Source organism: Coccinella septempunctata, chromosome 7 (genome assembly GCF_907165205.1).
Source record: "Coccinella septempunctata chromosome 7, icCocSept1.1, whole genome shotgun sequence".
Classification (NCBI taxonomy): Eukaryota; Metazoa; Arthropoda; class Insecta; order Coleoptera; family Coccinellidae; genus Coccinella; species Coccinella septempunctata.
This window is the reverse complement of record NC_058195.1, coordinates 25,558,406-25,580,191: the sequence shown is the minus strand read 5'-3', so window position 1 is coordinate 25,580,191 and position 21,786 is coordinate 25,558,406. Positions and strand designations below refer to the sequence as shown.

The window sequence follows — 21,786 nt, the reverse complement described above, 5'->3', positions numbered from 1 at the left end:
ACTCGGCATGACGCTCATGATACCTAAAAAGGGAAACCTGTCAGAACCGAAAAACTACAAGACCGATCACCTGTCTGCCCGCAGTCTATAAGATACTCACTTCGACCATCGGCCACAAGATCAATACTCACATCAAAACTAACAAAATCATGTCTTGGGAGCAGAATGGATGTAAGAGGAAGGCCCGCGGAAGTAAGGAGCTATTGGTGATCGATAATACTATCACTAAACAGGCAAAGAAGAAGCTAAAGAACATCACAATTGCTTGGATCGATTACCACAAGGCGTTCGATTCTGTTCCGCACTCGTGGCTTCTTGAAATACTCAAGATTTACAAGGTCAACCCTAAGGTGATACATCTCCTGAAGTGCCTAATGTCAACATGGCGCACATCGCTGACATGGAGCAATAAATCAGTATCCTATAGAACCTCAGAAATAAACATCAAAAGAGGCATATTTCAGGGGGATGGCCTAAGCCCGCCGTGGTTCTGCCTCGCACTGAACCCCCTTAGTAGTATGCTTAACAGATCTGCATACAGTTACTCGATGGACGCAAGGAACAGAATCAGTCACTTATTTTACATGGACGACCTCAAATTATTCACCAGAGGTAGGAAACAGCTGGAGGGGCAGTTAGAACTGGTTAGAAAGTTTAGCGAGGATATAGGGATGACATTAGGACTAGAAAAGTGTGGCGTGGTCGATGTGAAACGCGGTAAACTGGCTGAGGAAGAAAATGTAACGCTTTCCGATGGACGGACAATATCAACACTAGGAAAAGAAGACAGATACAAATACCTGGGCGTTCAGCAAACGTTTGAAATAAGGCAGCCAGAAAACAAGAAAGAAACTGAGACCGAGCTAACGAACAGAGTAACCCGAATAATGAATACACAGCTATCGGCCAAAAACAAGATAGAAGCCATCAACATCTGGGCGATCCCAGTATTTACGTACACAGCTGGCGTAATCACCTGGTCTAAAACAGACCTAGAAAGACTCGACCGGAAGATCCGAGCTATCCTGACACGGAACGGAATGTTGCACCCGAACTCAGCAATAGAAAGACTGTACTTACCTCGTAAAGAAGGAGGCCGGGGCCTGGGCAGCCTGGAGGACATCTACCTGAAAGAAGAGAAAAAAATGAGAGAGTACTTCAGGAACGGATACTCACCTATCCAGCAGTGGGTGGCAGCACAACGTTTCCCATCCACGCCTCTGGAGGAAGCAGGCACTCAAGAACCTGCTACAGAGGAGCCATCTGAGAGGAGGAAGCAAAGCTGGCAGGCAAAACCTCTGCACGGAAGGTTCTACGCCAGCTTGCACCAGTCTGAAGTGGACACGCTGAACTCTAACACCTACCTGTCTCAAGGATACCTATTCCCCCAAACGGAGGGTACACTCTTGGCAATACAAGACCAGGTTGTGCCAACACGGGTCTACACTAAGCTAATAATGAAGCAGCCAGTGGAATCTACAAAATGTAGACTCTGCGACAAAGCCGAGGAGACGGTCCAGCATTTGTCCTCGGGCTGCTCAACAATAGCTGGCACAAAATATCTATCCCGCCATGACAACATGGGGAAGGTTGTGCATCAGCTGATGTGCTTGGAGGAAGGCCTTTTACACCACTTTGTGCCACACCATATATACGCCCCTCAAACGGTTTTAGAGAACGACACCACAAAAATATACTGGGACATGACCATAATCACGGATCAAGGCGCCGAGCACAACAGACCGGACATGGTGGTATGGTCCAAGAAGAACAGAACAGCCATAATCATAGACTTCTCAGTCCCACTCGACCAAAACCTATCTAAGACCTACAGGGAAAATATAACAAAATATGAGCCGCTGGCAAGACAAATGAAGAGCATGTGGCACTTAGATAAAGTCGAGATAAAACCCTTAGTCATCAGCAGCAATGAGTTGGTCCACCGAAAGACGACAGAGCACCTCCTAGAAATGAAACTGCCCTCGAACACAATTCTATGGATGCAGAAGGCGGTTATACTGGGGACGGTCGGCATCATACGCCAGGCAATCTTCCCTCACTGACAATATGACTAGTCTAGGCCAACTGGCCCGAATAGTCATACATATCCCACGTTCGTGTGAAATCAAAAAAAAAAATATATATATATATATATATATATATATATATATATATATATATATATATATATATATATACATATACATATATATATACAGGGTGTTTCATCATAAACTGGACAAACTCATATGACGTGTAGAGAACATCGGGAGAATCATTTTTTTCTTATTAAATATTTCCCGTTTTCGAAGCATGAGGGAGATACACGGTGTTTAATGTCATTTTCGAGCGTTATTATATTGAGTGTGGTCGGTTATGTATAAGACTGGAAGTAATGGTTTCTTGTCATATCGAAGTATTTTTGGATGCTTCATTCAGAAATGGTGTAGAGCACCGAAAAAAAAAATACAAAATGGCGGAAAACCTGCAATGTTCGTGATTTTTTTTTTCGGTTGCCAAATTGATTTTCATTTCCTAAATTAACACAATTTTTAAAGGATATCTGTGAAAAATTTTTTCAGAAATCGAACACAACTTTTTTTTTACATGTCTACAGCGAAAAAAAAATTTTACTCGAAATTGATGAAATTTTTCACGATTGTACTTACTTTCATACCTAACACACCTAACACGAATATCAAAACAGAATCGAAAAATATCAAACGGTTTCGTTTTTACAGCCATTCAAATGTCCCGTTCGAATATCTGAAATAATAAAAAAACATGACACAGCTTGTGTTCTTAGGCCCATAATTTTTGAATTTGTATGTCGAAACATTCCAGATTGCAAAATGAATTTAAAAAAAATCAGTGAAACTTCATTGAGAGTCGAACTCCCTACTCTGAGTTGAGTATTAATGTGAAATATGAGTCTGTTCTAAGGTTCTGAGTATACATATTAATTTTCGTTGCCGAGCAAGAGTAGCTGATAGAATTTGACAGGGTATTTGAATTTTACTGAATAATTCGAGTATATTGAAACGATTTGTATGCAAACGAAAATGAAATATTCACTTTTAGAAAAAAATTATATGGTTCAGGCTTATTATGAAGCGAATTCCTCAGGGAGAAAAGCAAGGGAAATTTACGCTCGCAGATTTCCAAGCCGAAACGTTCCTAATTTTAAAACTTTCATAGAAACAGTGCGTAAATTACGTGAAGAAGGTATTCTTCACCGCAAGAAGAAGGAAACAATCCTAAATAACGAAGAACGTATCCTGGATTTAGTGAGTGAAAATCCGATGGTATCAACGAGAACTCTAACAAATCATCCAAGTGTGAATAAGAGTAAATCCACTGTATGGAGAGTTTTGAAAAGAAATCGCTACCATCCGTACCATTTCCATTCATGTCAAACCTTAGAAGAAGGTGATTTTGAGAAGAGGAAAGAATTCTGTGAATTTATTTTAAGAAGGACACGTGAGAATAGGAATTTCCTACGTCTCATACTGTTTACGGATGAAGCAACATTCCACAGAGATGGTTTCTTCAACAAAAAAAAATAATATAATATGGCAAAGGGAAAATCCACATGCAACAGTAGCAAAAAATAGCCAGAAGAGATTTTCTGTCAATGTTTGGGCGAGAATGAAGGATGGATTCATTATAGGACCGTACATTCTTCCTGAAACATTGACTGGAAATGGCTATAATCAATTTTTGAGGGAAACTCTGCCCGATCTATTGGAAGATATTCCTTTGAGTCACTTTCAAGGAATATGGTACCAGCATGATGGTTGCCCTGCTCACACAGTGAGGAGTGTACGAGAATTTTTAGATTCTCAATACCCTCGCCGATGGATCGGCCGATTGGGACCTGTCGCATGGCCTCCTCGTTCTCCAGATCTTACACCTATGTATTTTTATTTCTGGGGTCATATGAAGAGTCTTGTTTATGTTAAGCGAGCTCCAGTGACTTCGAGAGAAGAACTGATTCAAAGAATCGAATCAGCCGCCGAAGAGATTCGCCGAAACCCGGAAATGGTTCGTTCAGCGGTGGATAGTGTGGCGAAAAGGGCGAGAAAGTGTATCCTGAAAAATGGCAATATTTTTGAGAACGAATTATGAATAAATTTTATACTAATAGGTTTTTTTTGTTGCGTTTGTGAAATTGTGGAATTATTGGTAGAAATTTCCGCAATAATGCCATGCCATTAATATTTGGGAAGTATTAACCGCCAATTTCTACTCAAACTGCATAAATTGGTTTCAAGATAGTTGCAATATTATATTCAGTTATATTCAAATACTCTGTCAAATTCTATGTGCTGCCATTGCTTGGCAACGAAAATTAAAAACCTTTGAACAGTCTCAATTCAGATTCCACATTTATTTCAATAGGTACTTAACTCAGAGCAGGGAGTTCGACTCTCAATGAAGTTTCACTGATTTTTTTTAAATACATTTTGCAATCTGAAATGTTTCGACATACAAATTCAAAAATTATGGGCCTAAGAACACAAGCTGTGTCATGTTTTTTTATTATTTCAGATATTCGAACGGGACATTTGAATGGCTGTAAAAACGAAACCGTTTGATATTTTTCGATTCTGTTTTGATATTCGTGTTAGGTATGAAAGTAAGTACAATCGTGAAAAATTTCATCAATTTCGAGTGAAATTTTTTTTTCGCTGTAGACATGTAAAAAAAAAGTTGTGTTCGATTTCTGAAAAAATTTTTTCACAGATATCCTTTAAAAATTGTGTTAATTTAGGAAATGAGAATCAATTTGGCAACCGAAAAAAAAAATCACGAACATTGCAGGTTTTCCGCCATTTTGTTTTTTTTTTCGGTGCTCTACACCATTTCTGAATGAAGCATCCAAAAATACTACGATATGACAAGAAACCATTACTTCCAGTCTTATACATAACCGACCACACTCAATATAATAACGCTCGAAAATGACATTAAACACCGTGTATTTCCCTTATGCTTCGAAAACGGGAAATATTTCATAAGAAAAAAATGATTCTCCCGATGTTCTCTACACGTCATATGAGTTTGTCCAGTTTATGATGAAACACCCTGTATATATATATATTTAAGACCAGAAAATTACTGTCTCCAGATGAACTTGACGCCATGAGAGCCGAGGCACTCACCCAGTCCCCAGCATCCAGATTAAGAAATATCAGGAGGAGCATCCACGGAATGATAAGCACCCCACGACAGGAAACAAGTATGAACGTAGAAGAAGTGGACCAACGACAACCAGAGACAATACTTAACGAATCAACACAGGAGATACTGGGGGTTTACAACTAAATAAGTTTGAAGTGGTTGGGAATACCAATTGAAAAAAGAACCAAAATCTCTCGAATTAAGCTGAACACGGAGGCCAAGAATACCGTGAGAGCCATCAACCTCGCATTGCAGGAAACAATTGCCGAGTCTAAGGGATTCGAAGACCTTTGCCATAAAGTCTACTGCGCAGCACTAGCTGCAAATATCATCTTACAGACGCCAACTAAGAAAATAGGACTCGAGAAGCAACCACAGAAACCTCCTTGGGAGCAGAGAATGGAGAAGAAGATAACAGCCCTGAGAAAGGAAATAGGAATCATCTATGTGGCCCTGAACAGCGAGAAAATAAGTGCTAAATTCCAAAAAAAACTGAAGGGATACACACAGAGAATAAGACTGAAAAGGGGAGACAAACAATACAAACTAAAACTAAAACAGCATTCAGAAAAACTCAAACAAAGGATAGCAGCCTTGGGAAACCGCTTGAGAAGATATCATAAAAGAACACAAAGATATCAACAAAATAATCTATTCACCAACAACCAGAAAATGTTTTTCAGGAAGCTGGATGCACCAACGAGAACAGAGAACAATACCGAACCCCCAAGCCAGGATAAGATGAGACAATATTGGTCATCGATATGGTCACAAGCAGAACAACATAACACTAATGCACCTTGGATCAAAGCAGAAACAGAGACATATGAAAACCTACAGGAAATGCCAACCGTAGAAGTTACTGAAGAAGACGTCAAGAACTACATAAAAAGAATGAAAAACTGGACCTCGCCTGGCATAGACGGCATACGCAACTATTGGTGGAAGGCGCTTAGTTCAACACATAAAATATTGGACCAACTAATTAAAAAAGCACTGGAGAACCCGCAGATAATTCCCAAATATTTCACCAAAGGAATAACCATCATGTTACCGAAAAAGGGGAATCTAGCCCTGCCAGAGAACTATAGACCTATAACATGCCTACCATCAGCATACAAGATCATTACATCCACGTTGGCTCACAAAATAAATTGTCACCTCAAAAGCAACAACATCATGGCATGGGAGCAGAATGGATGTAAGGGCCAAATTCGCGGCAGTAAAGAACTGTTGGTGATAGACAACGCGATAACTAAACAGGCCAAGAAAAGGAAAAAGAACCTGGCAATGGCATGGATTGACTACTTAAAGGCGTACGATTCGGTGCCGCACTCATGGCTGGTCGAGGTACTAAAAATATAAAAGGGGTATCTTCCAGGGAGACGGCTTGAGCCCAACCTGGTTCTGTCTAGCACTCAACGCCCTTAGCAGTAAGCTCAATAGAACAACTTATGGGTATTCTCTCACAGATCAAGCAAAAATCACTCATCTATTTTATATGGACGATATGAAATTATTTGCAAAGGGGAGGGTACAACTTGAAGGGCTTCTAGAACTAGTACGGAAATTTAGCATCGACATCAAGATGACGCTGGGACTGGAGAAATGTGCAGCGGTGATAGTTAGAAGGGGAAAATTGGCAGAGGAGGAGAATATACGGCTGCGAGATGGCAACGAAATAATCAGTCTGAGTACGGAAGAAAGATATAAATACTTGGGGATACAAGTGTAATAACGCACCCCGTATCCCGATCAGTAGAAGAGCGGCTTTCCACTGATCATGGGGTGATTATTTTTAGATGTTAGATACACAAAAATTGAAGGCCCTCGAAAGGGGAAAAATAATGAGGATCCGGCCCGTCGCACGAGGGACAGGTCTTGAAGTTGAATATTATTATTTCTGGGGAGATGTTTAAATGAAACTCATGAAAAACTTTAACAATTAAATCTATTGGAAAATAAAATTAGAGTTTCTCTACAAATACGTACTCGGTCCAAGACGACCAACAAAAATCTTCAATTTCTTAAACACATGCAAATAAGCGCAAAACAATAAAACATACTTTCATAACCAAAATATTGGATTTAAATTCAACTTTCCAACTTAGCGCGCAATAATAAATCAATACTTAATCAATGAATTTTAGAGGAGCTTTCAAGACTCAGGACGAATAAAATTGGAACTTTCTACCTTTTTCTGCGACTGCTGTTTGTCTGACGCTGCCGATGAAAACTTTTCGACACCAGACTTTACCCGCACTAATCGGCGAATTCTTTACACTCAACCGAACTTCCCGCACTTTTCCGTCGCAAACGTTTTTCGCTTAAAGATTCCCTATCCAAAATTTCAACGCAAGTTTATATCTGTTCTTACTACGAATCAAAATAGACGATCACTCCTCGAAAGTTGCTTTACTGATTTCCGATAAACGGACTTTAACTTCAAATTATTCCCAAATTTCTTCAACTACCTAATTCCCGATATTCCGTTCCTACTTCAACAAAACCAACAAAAAACAAAGGACTGGACTTTTCTTTACACTGAACTTTTCCAAATATCTATGAGCCGACCGAGTCTCCGATTCTATTCCGTGATCTACCTAGACTTTTCTCTTACTTCGTGAAAACCTGATTATTCTAAGTCCCTATACTTTTTCCTTACTGACTGACTCTACAAAAGATTTATAACTTCTCTACTTATCCGTACCGACTCGAAGGGGTATATTTTCGATAATTTTCAGATCACGTCCCCGGACCGACTTAAAGGGGTATTCTTTTTTGATCACTTTCCTCGGACCGACTTAAAGGGGTATTATTTTTGATCACTTTCCTCGGACCGACTGACTAACTTTTTCCGATGTACCTTTTCCCCGGTCTTTCTCTCCCACCCTATGGGTGGTACCAAAACATCCCAAAATCGAAATCATTGGACGATCATTCTTGCTGAGTTGAAAAATCAGCGTTCCCAGGCTCGGCGGTTACGAGAAAATTTCGACTACTCCGCATTCTGAGAACTGTTTTCCTCTCAGGGTCTCCAGACTAATAAATCTTTCTTAATATACATGACTAACCATTTTCGCTTGTTCCGAAGTCCCTATCATATTGGGATCAATTACATAGGCCGCCGATCACCGGTTGCTCTCTAAAAACGTAGGGTATCAATATCTACTGATTTTCTGACTGAGCGACACTAACTCTTTCAACTCTTATCGAACTGGTTATTATTGAAATTTCCACGATTTAATACCGTCTGATCTCAAGCGCCTCAAAGTATCGTATTTCCAACTAAAAATCGCCTCTGCAGCACGGCTGCAACAATGTATAAAGGTCCCAGCGATACCTCGTTTCAATTATCTCAAATTAATTCGAATTTCTTATTCCGATTTATTACACGTTACCCGTTCTGTCAAACATCGTACCACCTCATATTCGCCGACAGGTGGCAGTCTCGAAGTCTTGGAATAAATTCCATTCCTACCCAAATTCATTTCCAATTTTATCATATTTACCAGATTCTAGAAGTGCCAGATTAAAATCTCGTAAGCCTTTATGGACTAATGATTTTCTGTATTCAACTAATAACCATAAAGAATTTTGGCAATCAGAATGGAATTCATGTAATCTCTTTAATAAAGATTTGATTACTGATCCTTCAAAAAAAGTTCCTGGCTTTGATCTTCCAAGAAAAATTTGGTGTACACTAAATCGACTGAGGACTGGCCATGGTCGGTGTAATAGCATGATCTTTAGGTGGAATGCTGTTGATAGTCCAAGATGTGAGTGTGGTGCAGAAGAAGAAACTATAGACCACTTGGTGAACAGTTGTAGAATATATCGTTTTCAGGGTGGTTTCGAAGGTATTCATTCGGTTACCGATTCTTTTTTGAGTTGGGTTACTAATTTCAAAATTATTTAATGAGTAATATAAAATGCAATACACCCCTCTCGTTTTTTTCTCTCTTTTTTTGTTTTCAGATTATTCTTCGTCAACCATCATAGTAGAAAGAATGGGAGGAAGTTTTTGGATTTTGGCATATGAAGAAGATGTCCTTCAATTTCAATTATTTTCAGCTTATTCTTTACACATATACATCATCATTACACTTATACGGGCAAACAGAGAGTTTTTTCTGAGGTTTTTATCTCTGTTTTTTTCATGTATCATACGAAGATATGTATGGTACCCCGTTGACATTTTTCCTCTGCTTACACTGAGATCTGGAACGTGGAACAGGTTTTTAGGATCTGTCTCTTGTTCCATTTCTTTACACCCGCTTCATTGTTATTTTCAGATTGTAAAAGTTTGTAACACTCTTTTTCAAAAGAATATATATATATATATATATATATATATATATATATATATATTACACAAGAAACGTTCGAAATAAAACAACGGGAAAACAAGGAACAAGCAAGAACGGAACTAATCAGACTCGTACTCAGATCACAGCTATCCGCCAAGAACAAGATAATGGCAATCAACATCTGGGCCATACCCTCTTTTACCTATACAGCAGGGATACTGTCTTGGCCGAAAACCGACCTACAACAGATGGACAGAAAGATCAGGACCACAATGACCCAGTTTGGACTACTTCATCCCAACTCAGCCATTGAGAGATTATACTTACCGCGAAAGGAGGGGGGACGAGGCCTGAGCTCCATAGAGAATACCTGTTGGAAAGAACAAATTAATATTAACAATCACTTCAATAGTATGCACTTACCAGTCCACCAATGGATAGCGGCACAAACAGCTTCTTACGCTGAAGCGGAGGCAAATGAAAGCGAACCTGGAAGAGAAAACACGACCGACGACCTCAGACGGAAATGGCAATCAAAACAACTCCATGGAAGGTTTTATGCAAGCTTACATCAGGATGACATCGACATCGCGGCATCTAATACTTACCTCACTCAGGGCTATCTGTTTCCACAAACGGAGGGAACAATCTTCGCAATACAAGACCAGGTCGTACCCACCCGAAATCACACCCACCATATAATGAAAAAACACGTTGAAAGCACAAAGTGTCGGCTTTGCAATGGTGCAGAGGAGACTGTACAACATCTCTCAGCGGGATGCTCTTCAATAGCAGGGACCAAATATCTGTTTCGAAATGACAATATGGGTAAGGTGGTACATCAACTACTGTGCCTCAATAAAGATCTAATTCAACACTTTACCCCCCACCATTTGTATGTACCAACACCCATCCTGGAAAACGAGAACACGAAGGTTTATTGGGATCTTTCTATAACAACCGACTTATCAGTGGAACACAACAGACCCGATATGGTGGTTTGGAACAAAAAAGAGAACACAGCCACCATTATAGATTTCGCAGTTCCACAGGATTATAACATGCAAAAGACATATGCGGAGAAGATCAGCAAGTACGAGGCACTGTCGGGACAGATCAGGGATATGTGGAGGTTGAGGAGAGTGGATATAGTGCCTTTAATAATAAGTGTCAATGGTCTAATATTGAAAAAAAACCGTCTCAAATTTGGAAGAACTACAGCTACCACCCAGTACTGTCACCTGGATGCAGAAGGCGGTCATACTGGGCACCGTCGGAATAATCAGACGAGTGGTCACACCCCATTAGTGAACAGAGCTCCTCTTGGTGCAGGCACCCGAGAACTCTATGCACACCACAACTATGTGTGAAGGGAAAAAAAAAATATATATATATATAATTGTAAAGATGAAATTTGCCGAAATGAAACAGATATTGCCTTGTACCCAAATTCATCCCTTACTATATATATATATATATATATATATATATATATATATATATATATATATATATATATATATATATATATATATATATATATATATATATATATGTCAGCAGAGTCTTGTCTTTTTCTTTCATTTGCTGGTCTTCGCAACAATGGCATATATATATGACTTAGGTTTTTCGTGTCTTGTTTGTCGTTTACTACATTTTCGCTATTTATCTGAATATGGATCATTTCTAATATTTCTCTACGTTTTTGTTGAGGTTCGATTCCCAAAATTTTTGTGTCTTCGTAATTGAACTCATGTTTGCTTGTGTTCTTATGTTTATTGAGAGCTGTGGTAGCGTTCTTCGTGTATTTATGTGCGTTTAGTATGTCTTTTAGTCTTTGTGAAGTCTGTCCTATGTACTGTTTGTCACAGTCCTTGCATGGTATACTATACACTACTTGTGATTTTTTGGTTTTGGGTGTGGTTTGGGTGTATAATATAATATATATGTAATATAAGACAACATTTTACAAACGCTACGTAGATGACTGTCTAATTGTAACAACTCCAACGGAAATACAAACGATCTTAAATCGTTTCAACAGTGTACATGTATCATTACTGTTCACACTCGAAGAGGAAGAAAACAACAGCTTAAACTTCTTGGACATGACACTGATAAGGAAAAATGATGAATTATTGACCCGATGGCACAGAAAAGAACAGAACACAAGTCACATCTTAGATTACAACTCCCAACACCATCACTCACAAAAGAAGAGCACAGCCATTGGATACATAGACAGAGCGTTAAAACTTACATCACCGATACCCCGGAAGAAAACATTAATAGAAGTGAGGGAACTCTTGATCAAAAACCACTACCCTGAAACATTCATAAAAAAACTCATAAAACAAAGGACACACCGACTCTACAACACACAATATATGCAAAGAAATCAACAACGCAGACCACAGTGCGAATACAATTACCATTTATACAGGTACTGTCGCAGAAGGTGAACAATATAATTAAACCGTACAACCGTGAAATAGTATATAGGCCATGTAATCAAATCAGTAGTGTGTTTAGCAAATTGAAAGCACCAACACCCATAACCAAAAAATCACAAGTAGTGTATAGTATACCATGCAAGGACTGTGACAAACAGTACATAGGACAGACTTCACAAAGACTAAAAGACAGACTAAACGCACATAAATACACGAAGAATGCTACCACAGCTCTCAATAAACATAAGAACACAAGCAAACATGAGTTCAATTACGAAGACACAAAAATTTTGGGAATCGAACCTCAACAAAAACGTAGAGAAATATTAGAAATGATCCATATTCAGATAAATAGCGAAAATGTAGTAAACGACAAACAAAACACGAAAAACCTAAGTCATACATTATATGCCATTGTTGCGAAGACCAGCAAATGAAAGAAGAAGACAAGACTCTGCTGACATACAAAACAATGACTTAGTTGACAAGACAATACACAACAGACGAAACCAAAACGATGATGAAAAAAGTAGGATATTTACACAATCATGATTTTATTATATTAATTTTTTGTTGTTTTTAGATAAAATGTATACTGAAGAAGGCATACGCCGAAACGTTTATACGAAATAAATGAACGTGATTGTTGCTCCTATTATAACTAGAAGTATGAAACAGGGCGGTAGAGGGCAGCGGGCTGGCCCTCTTCGGAGCCGTCTGGAGGTAGAGCCTGATGGGGTAAGCTGTGGGGCGAGCGGCGCAGCCCCCCGAGATGGCACCGTAAGTCAAATCTTGCAGCCCTTGAGAAGGGAAAGGAGGAGCATCAGCTTGGACGGGATTCGAACCCGTCCCGCTGAGGATCCATATAGACAAGATGGAACGAAGAGGAAAATATCCTTCTATTACGGGTTCATTATATCGCAAAGGACTTAGAACTCAATAGGAACGCCAACTACAGACAGGCACTAACTAATACCTGGAACGACTTGAACCCACTCAAACAGTCCTACGCCAACCTGCTATCCAATAGGGTCAGATGGCTTTTGAACAACGAAAAGTTCACGGAAACCGAACTGTTCAACATCAAGCTTAGCTGCTACCCGCGTGGCGCTGAAGTGGATCACAATGAAAACTTAGCCGAAGAAGTCCCTGCCCCCACACCACTGGCAGTGGAAAATACACCTAAAGCTGGCAGACTTGAACGGGCGCTGATAAAAAATTACCTTCTATATGCCGGGTTGCCGCCCGAAAGCAGACCGAGAATACCAAGACTGAAGGGCTCCAAAGTCATGCTACAGAAAGTGAAGGACTTGAACGATATTATATTCGGGATTATAATGAACACGGGGGAGCTGCCATCTATGTCAAGGAGGGTTTGAAGTTTAGTGAAAGGGTGGATTTGCTAAATCTGTCTGTCAAGAATGTGATGGAGATTGCAGCAGTAGATGTGAGATGCTCTGACAGGGATCTCCTGGTGGTGTCGGTCTACGCTGCTTCGGGGGAGACTGCTCGATTTCTCGGGGAGTTTGAGAAAATACTTGAGATGGTTTCAAGCTCTGACAGAATGATAGTCATTGGAGGAGATTTCAATATCAACCTGCTCAGCCCTACGAATAGGTACAAACAAAGATTTATTGACCTATTGCTCTCATATGGACTATGTTACACCTTTTCTCAACCTACTAGGTCATCTGCATGTATTGACAATGTACTCACAAATCAGGTGGATTATCAAACCAGAATAATTGATACACATATGTCAGACCATAATACCGCACAATTAATAAGCCTCAGTGTTTCAGGTGGAGTGTCGAAGACAAGTCAGTCTTATAAAAGAATGTTGCAAGCTCATAGATTGGATGAATTGAAGCATAAATTAAAGTTTATGGACTGGGGCCCGGTTTATGAATTGGATTATCATGAAGTAAATTTACAGTGGGAGGCTTTTCTGAAGTTATTCACCTCTGAATTTAATAGAATTTGTCCCTTACAAAGAGTATCTACTAGACGCGGTCCAAAAAGAGCAGCCTATTTTGCTGATAACGCACTTGAAAATTGCAGGTCGAGGCTGGACATTCTGTACACCTGTCAACTCAGAAATCCAATTTTTAAGGATGCTTATAAGAAGACAAAGAAGGAGTATGATGGTATACTTAATGGTCTGAGAACAAAAATATACAAGGATCAGATTTTGCAGTCGGACAACAAAAGTAAAAGTCTCTGGGCTGCCGTTAGGGATATCAAAGGGAAGGAACCAAGGAAGTTGCCACAGTTCTGTCACGGTCCTGCAAAACTTGCAAATGATTTCAACAGACACTTTACATCGGTTTCTCGCGTGTCTACAGTCCGTGGTGATTATACTCATCATGTTCTGGAAATTGAAGAAAATTTTCTGTTTGATGAGGTCACTGAGTTGGGTGTTTTGGAGATCTGTAAAAAAATGAAGAACAAGAAGAGTGCTGGTCCTGATGGTGTTCCTGCCACTGTGGTTAAACACTGCATGGATGAAATATGTAAGCCTCTCGCTCACATCATCAATAACTCTTTGAAAAATGGTATTTTTCCTGACTCTTTGAAGGAGGCGGTGGTGAAACCTTTACATAAGAAGGGTGATGTCAATGATTTGGCTAATTACAGGCCTATTAGTATACTGAGCACGTTCTCCAAAATTTTTGAGATGGCAGTGTGCAAACAGTTAACAGATTTCTTTTACAAGTGCAGTTTATTTGCCTCTTCACAACATGGTTACATGAGGGGTCGTTCGACGCAGACTGCAATTTACGATTTCGTCAAGGTTATTATTGACGCACTTGAATCCTCTGAAATGATTCTTGGCCTTTTTGTTGATTTAAGTAAGGCTTTTGATAGCCTCGACCATGAATTCTTGCTGAAAAAACTTTATAACTATGGTGTAAAAGGTAATGCTCTGAAATGGTTTGAATCTTTCCTTTTGAATCGTTCACAGAGAGTTGACAGCTGACCTGACTCACGAAATTAAATCAGACACAGCTAAGATTCATTCTGGAGTACCCCAAGGCAGCATTTTAGGTCCTGTGCTGTTCATTATTTTTATGATCGACCTTGAATGTGTTATCATGAAACATAACATCTTCATGATTAATTATGCTGATGACACTAATCTCCTTATAAAAGCTTTGAGGTATCCTGAGATCGTACGGTTGGTCAATGAGGTTTTAAATTGGTTTGCTGAAAATGGACTTTCAGTAAATGCCGACAAGACAAAGGTAACCCTCTTTAAAACTAGTCACGCTGGTTTTGATACCCCACAGGAGCTCAGATTGGAATCAGGGAACATCTCATACTCCCCTTCAGTAAAGATTTTAGGAATGATTGTAGATCAATCATTGAACTGGGATGGCCATATCACCGAGCTATGTAAGAAACTTACAAATATATGTTATTCTCTTTACGTTCTCAGTAATTACCTAGAGACTAATTCACTTAAGTCTATCTATCAAGCCGTCTTCGAAGCAAGGATTAGGTACGGTGCTATGTTCTACGGCAGTTCATCTGGGCTAGAGTCAGTAACTAAATTGCAGAAAAGAGCTCTAAGGAGAATTCTAGGCCTAGAAGTTGGGGAATCATGCAGGAATAAATTCAAACAGAATGGTATTCTAACAGCTGCTGCCATACATATACAACAATGCTTGCTTTTTCTTTTCAAGAATAGGGAAATGTTCACAGATCTTTCCACAGGAGCCTATAACACAAGAACAACCCAACTTGGATATCCCAAGCATAGATTAACCGTCACTGAGAAAAACGCTGAGTATTGTTGTATAAAATATTACAACAAACTTCCAGCATATATAAGAACCATAACAAACCTGCGGTACTTTAAGAAACAAGTTTTTAAGATATTGTTGGATATTGAACCTTACTCTGTCAAAGAATTTTTGGAATATCATGTATAGAGTTCCTCTTCCTTACTGACACTATTTCTCTTCAAGGTTTTACAATGTATCAATTCATGTATGCCTTTATTAGAAATAAAGCTATATTATTATTATGACTTTAGCCTTGCGGCTTTCACACTCCTCTCCAGAGGAAAATTCACTTATCCCAGATATCTCAGATATCAAAAGGATTAAGCTCTGTTGGAGCCCTTTCCAGGTTTTCGGGCTCGTGGTGGTGGTGGGGTTCGGGTCGCTCCTCGGCTTCCTGCTGTAGGTTGGATTCCTGCTCCACCCGCAATTCCTGTCGGAGCAGACGGTGTTCCTCTGCATTCCCCATGTACTTGCGTACAGTTCTCGCCGTTCCGAGCAGTACCGCCTTCTGCATGACTTTATAAATATTTTCGTCCAACTGAAGTTTTCTCAAGTTCTCCAGTAGTTTCTTCGGTATCAGGCCTGTAGATGAAATGACAATAGGGATGGTCTTTATATCTTTCAGCTTCCACTGTCTTCTGGTTTGTTCCTCGAGATCTCTGTATTTTGAAATTTTTTCAGTGTGTCTATCTAGAAGATTGTTATTATTTGGAATTGCCACGTCGATGAATAGTGCTGTGTCCTCATCCTTATTGAGCAATATGAGGTCTGGTCTATTGTGGGTTATTTTCCGGTCTGTGAGAACAGTGCGATCCCAGTAGAGCTTGTGATGTTCGTTTTCCAGCACAGCATCTGGATGGTAATTGTAATAAGGAATCCTTTTCGAAGTTAGAAGTTGGTGTTTTAGTGCCAATTCTTGGTGAAGAATCTTGGCAACAGCATCATGTCTATTTTTGTACTCCCTGCCCGCGAACTTCTGACATCCCCCGGTGATGTGCTGGATAGTTTCATGTGTCGCACAGCCATAACGACAGCTATCGTCCGCCACTGAGGCATCCTTGGCGATGTATCTCATGTAATTTCTTGTTGGAATCACCTGATCCTGGATGGCGAGCATGAAGCCCTCTGTCTCAGGAAACAACCTTCCGGAAGTCAGCCAGTAGTTCGACGCAGATATGTCGACGTAATCAAGGTTGACCTCATTCTGGTGCCTCCCATGCAAAGGTTTGCCAATCAGTTTCTGCATTTTACTTTCTGCAGAGTGTTCGACGGTTTCCAAGTGATCCTGGTGTAGCTTTAACGGTGTAGATGTATCAGCAACACAAACTACTCGATGGAGTTCTGACGAAGCTGCCTTGCTCAAGAAATAGTTTCGAAGTCCTTCAATTTCCTGAGACATACGGTTGGACAAATCAACAATTCCTCTACCCCCAAGATGTCGTGGCAGCTCTGTCCGTTCTATTGAGCTTTTGGGGTGATGTTTATTGTGTTTAGTCAGCATCGTCCTTATTTTTCTCTGTAAAGCTGCTAAATCGGTGGTCGTCCAAGAGATAATACCAAATTATTATTATTATTATTATTATTATTATTATGCGGACAAACTTACTGACCACCTGGAAGTTAGAAAATGTAGTGGATTACGTGTACGCGGGAGCAATCACAATCTGCTCAGAGTTGGGTATAGAAATCAAGAACACACAGCCTAAAAAGAAGGAAGCACCTCCACCGTAGAAACACCGCCTGGAAAAGAAGATTAATGACATGAAAGGTATCGCTTTATCCGCTTATGCTTATGTCATCTCATTTCACTTGTGCATTAAAATTTTTTTGTTCCACTGGATGAATAAACGTCAACTTCCCTTGTTGCTAGAGGCAAGTGTATTTGCCTCTCCATTTCCTTCAGTTCCCGAGGGACCAGGACCAGGAACCTAGCTAGAGATAGAGTCACTACGGTCATACAGAGCAGTTTTTGTTGATCGGTGGTCCTGTAGGCCCTCTGGCATTTGTGAATTGGTGTATTCTCTAGATTCTATGTTCTTATGTTGTTATCTACTACTTTCTTCATCGTTTTCAATAGAAACGATGTTGAATTAATTGTTCTTGAAGATTGTGGGTCCCCATTTTGGTGTGAAGGGAACTTTTGTCCTTCTCCATTTTCTGTGTATATGACTCATTCTAAGCAGCTTCTGGTTATCTTCAGAAGATGAAGACGAATCTCTTCTAGGATTTTTCTTTACACTTTTGGTGATCTATATAGATTGAAGGTGTTCATTGCCCACTCCAAACATCGTCTTTTAAATATCCCAATCTTCCTTCTTCTTGGTCTATATTGCTCTATCGATTCTAGTTATGGGTTTACTACCTGTGAAGGTTGTTTTGGGAAAACTGAAAGATCGTTCCTGTTCTCCTTCGGTGAATTATCCGTCTGGCTTATTGAGCGATATTGTGGGGTTGATTACTCCTTTTGCCATGACCTTTTGTATTCTGAGTGCTGTGGGATTAGAAGTGACATTACCACAAAAATTAAAAAGTTCTACAAATTATGTAAACTCTTGTATACATCATTCAAATTTATTTTAGCAGTCGGTTGGCCATGAAATAATTTTCTCAAGTTTTTGTAACTAGAACGGAGTAAGGTTGGCACTCATGAAATGTCGTTAATGTCATAACGCCGTTGCCACAACTAATATCAATTTTTATTACGAAAATGCCGAAAGTGATTGAAAAAAGGGACAGGGTTTCAGAAAGTGCTATTCAAAATTCAGGTCCGCTCATTCAAATAGTTATACCCTGATATTCTCAAATCCAGAATACGTCAGACAGTAGCGAACATATTCAAGGTAAGAGAATTTATATAATGTTTCATCTGAATCTAAACGATCCATATTTCAGCTGAATATTTCCACAATCACAAAAATTGTGAATGAAGAGGATGACAAAGAATTTCCTTCTATTGGGAGACCCAAAAAAGTGGTGGCACTTGAGAATTTTATGTTTGAGTGAATTAATGCGAAAAGTTTACTACAGGATTTTCGATGAATGTCATCGTAGAATAAGTTCCCGAAAATTGATTTTTCCATATTTCATTTGGCTTGTCCTATACATTGTAAATGTCTTAAGGTACCAATTAATACCTAATTAATATTATTATGTCAATGTATTAGGATGAACAGCCACAAATACGCGCCAGTTGTACTGTTATTGTTTATTCATGTGAAATTTTTGTTCATCTTGACTTGAAACTTCCTTTAATTCTTTTGACTTATATTGATGCAAGATGATTTTTGTTGAAGAATTTAACATTTTTGTAATTATCTGTTAATTCCTTCGGGAGATACCCATTCCCAACCACTGCAACATATGCATTTCATCTTCGGGTTAATATTCTTGGACTCTACAACTGATGTAACGTATTCAAACTTTAGCCAAAGAAGATAACGAACATTAACTCTCCTCAAGCTAGTGCATATTATGATATTTTACTGATCTCTTGTATTTTCCATGCAAATAACTGGATTCGGTATGCCTTCAATCAGTTTGTATAAACTTCCATTATGTTCGTCACATATTTTCCGAAGAGATTCGACATTGTGATAAAATACGTAATAACAGAAACTTTTACGTAGAACGGGCAACATAGCGTTGATTTAAAACCCAAAAATGTTTTGACAAGCTTCATAACCCCACATTTTCGTACTATACAGAGTGAAATGTGTCAAATTTCCATGGCCAACCGACTGCTAAAATAAAGTTGAATGAAGTATATATATATATATGTAGTGTACCTGTAATATATTAATTAATAAGGACTGTGTATATCACAGAGATGTGTATATCACAGAGATGCGAGATCTGATTGAATTTAGAACAAATCATATTGTACACAGATGACTGAAACAATATATTTGTTCTGGGCGTAGTAAGGTTGAACAAACGTACGGTTCTAGAACTTGGGCGTCCTACTTGAAATCCTACTCTAGCGAGTAGATGTGCCATTCAAGGGTCCAGGAAGGAACCTCAAACAAACAAAGCCCTTCCTGACATCAAGCTTAACTGCACCGAATTTATTCAACAAAATAGCATGATCTTACTCGAAAAAACTTCTCTGAACAGCCTCCATTAGTCCGGGAGCTGGCAACGAAATTCGGCAAAAGTTTTGTACTGGCGTATAATTAAATATGATTTAGTATTGAGGGTGTACATAAGTCAGCACCCACTCTCAAGGTCAGGTAGTGGAACACCTAGCGGCGATGCGCTTTGATGTAGGTATATGAAATTACAACACACCCTACAAGTATTTTGTAATGATTGAAAATTGTCACTAGTTAATAGAACAGAAAACTTGAAAAAGTGGTCAGATCTCATTTTAGTGAAACGCGGTGTGTCTGTACACCACATAAGTTGCTGCCTTGACGATGTTGTTTCAGAAGAATTGTATTGGCTGGAACTGCATTTACTGCTCAAATATCATATATTATTTGTGAATAAAATATTCAGACCACATATCAATAGAAGAGAGGCAGAAAGCAGTCACCCCAAAGCACGGATATTGTAATTTCATATAAATCAAAGAGCGTCGCCGTCAGATGTTCCATTATCTGACCTTTTAGCTTGGGTGCTGATTCATATACACCATCAAAACTAACTCATATTTAATTATGATCCATTACAAATCTTTTGCCGATTTTCGAGGTCAGCTCTCGGAATATATGTCATTGTGATGTGTATGGCAATCGTATATTGGGTTCCTTTTATGATGCCTTGTTCATATATTCAGGTATGGAAACTATCTTATTGAAGCTGGTAATATATTTCGAAATGATTGAAAAATACAATATGAAATTATTAATTGACAACTGTCAATAGGTAACTCGGATTTTCACTCGTTCCCAACAGTTCCAAGCAATGCATCCAAACTCCAGTTTGCTCGTCACAAATGTATTGAACAGCAAAATCATGGTTTCCGGATCAGAAAATATCTGCTATTACGCACGATGAATTTATACATTCTTGGCCTCGTACCAAGTAAATGATTAACATGAGGAACAAATGTAAAACTTTGATCAAAACAACGCCAAGATCTTTTATCTCCGTTCGTTTTTTTGCTCAGGACGCTGCCTTCAAGACTATAAATATACAATAAATAGTTCTTTTTCCTGGTGTACGTGGCGACATTGCACTCAAAAATGCTCAATGGTAGTTGAGTTGAGTTGTTCCTCCTTTTGCCACTGGACTATAGGTTTGGTCATAATCAATCCCTTTCTTCTGGGAATATCCTTTTATAACCAACCTTGCTTTGTATTTTTCAACCGAGCCATCAGCATTCGTCTTGAGCTTGAATACCCATTTGCAAGGAATTTCCTTTTTTCCAGTTGGTAATTTTTTCAAAATCCAAGTATTATTTTCTTTTAAAGATAGTAACTCCTGCTTCATAGCTGAAATCCAGTGTTCTTTTTCATTACAAGTTATGGCATCCTTGTAATTTAAAGGTTCATGTGACTCACATATTTCTGCAGCAACTGTCATAACGAAGTCATCAAAACGTGATGGTTTTCTAATGTCCTTTCTGTCTCTTAACTGCTGTCTCATTTGTTCAGTACACTGTTCATTTTCTTCAACTACTTCATCAGGCATCACTCTTAGTTCCATATTTTGGTTATCTTCTTCAATGAACTCTTCATCTTTGTCAGTCTCATAATTTTCACCTTTATCATCAAACTTAAAATAATCAAAAATATTTTGAATTTGAATATTTTGACTTTTATTGTGTTCAGTATTGACTATTGGTAAAATTGCACATTCATCAAAAATGACGTATGGTTCTATAGACCATATTCGATAACCATCGTCATTTTCATAACCCATAAGAATACCTTTAATAGCTTTCTTTTCCATTTTCCTCCGATGCTTTTTCGGAACATGAGCATAGCAACTACTACCTATGATTCTCAAATGGCTCAATTTTGGTTTCTTATTAAACCATATTTCATAGGGAGATTTTCCTTCAACACTTGATTTACTAGTCCGATTTAGAATGTATGTTGCTGTATT

General features: G+C 38.9%; 2 protein-coding genes across 2 annotated transcripts; both read left to right on the top strand.

Annotated features, from left to right (window-relative positions):
- The first annotated feature begins 149 nt into the window (after window positions 1-149).
- LOC123317661 lies at window positions 150-2,063 on the top strand. The gene has a single exon (XM_044904267.1). It carries the CDS (start codon window positions 150-152, stop codon window positions 2,061-2,063), a length of 1,914 nt encoding a protein of 637 aa, XP_044760202.1.
- A 3,082-nt stretch (window positions 2,064-5,145) lies between these two features.
- LOC123317660 lies at window positions 5,146-10,864 on the top strand. The gene is made up of 4 exons (XM_044904266.1): window positions 5,146-5,316; window positions 5,389-6,510; window positions 6,566-6,913; window positions 9,563-10,864. The coding sequence occupies exons 1-4, from the start codon at window positions 5,146-5,148 to the stop codon at window positions 10,862-10,864; spliced, it is 2,943 nt and encodes a 980-aa protein (XP_044760201.1).
- Window positions 10,865-21,786: the final 10,922 nt, after the last annotated feature.

Coding starts and splice junctions, on each gene's coding strand:
- LOC123317661 (XM_044904267.1), top strand. CDS start 150: ATGTCTTGGGAGCAGAATGGATGTAAGAGGAAGGCCCGCGGAAGTAAG.
- LOC123317660 (XM_044904266.1), top strand. CDS start 5,146: ATGAGAGCCGAGGCACTCACCCAGTCCCCAGCATCCAGATTAAGAAAT. Junction 6,511..6,565: donor ACTTAAAGGCGTACGATTCG/GTGCCGCACTCA, acceptor GGTATCTTCCAG/GGAGACGGCTTGAGCCCAAC. Junction 6,914..9,562: donor ATAAATACTTGGGGATACAA/GTGTAATAACGC, acceptor TATATTACACAA/GAAACGTTCGAAATAAAACA.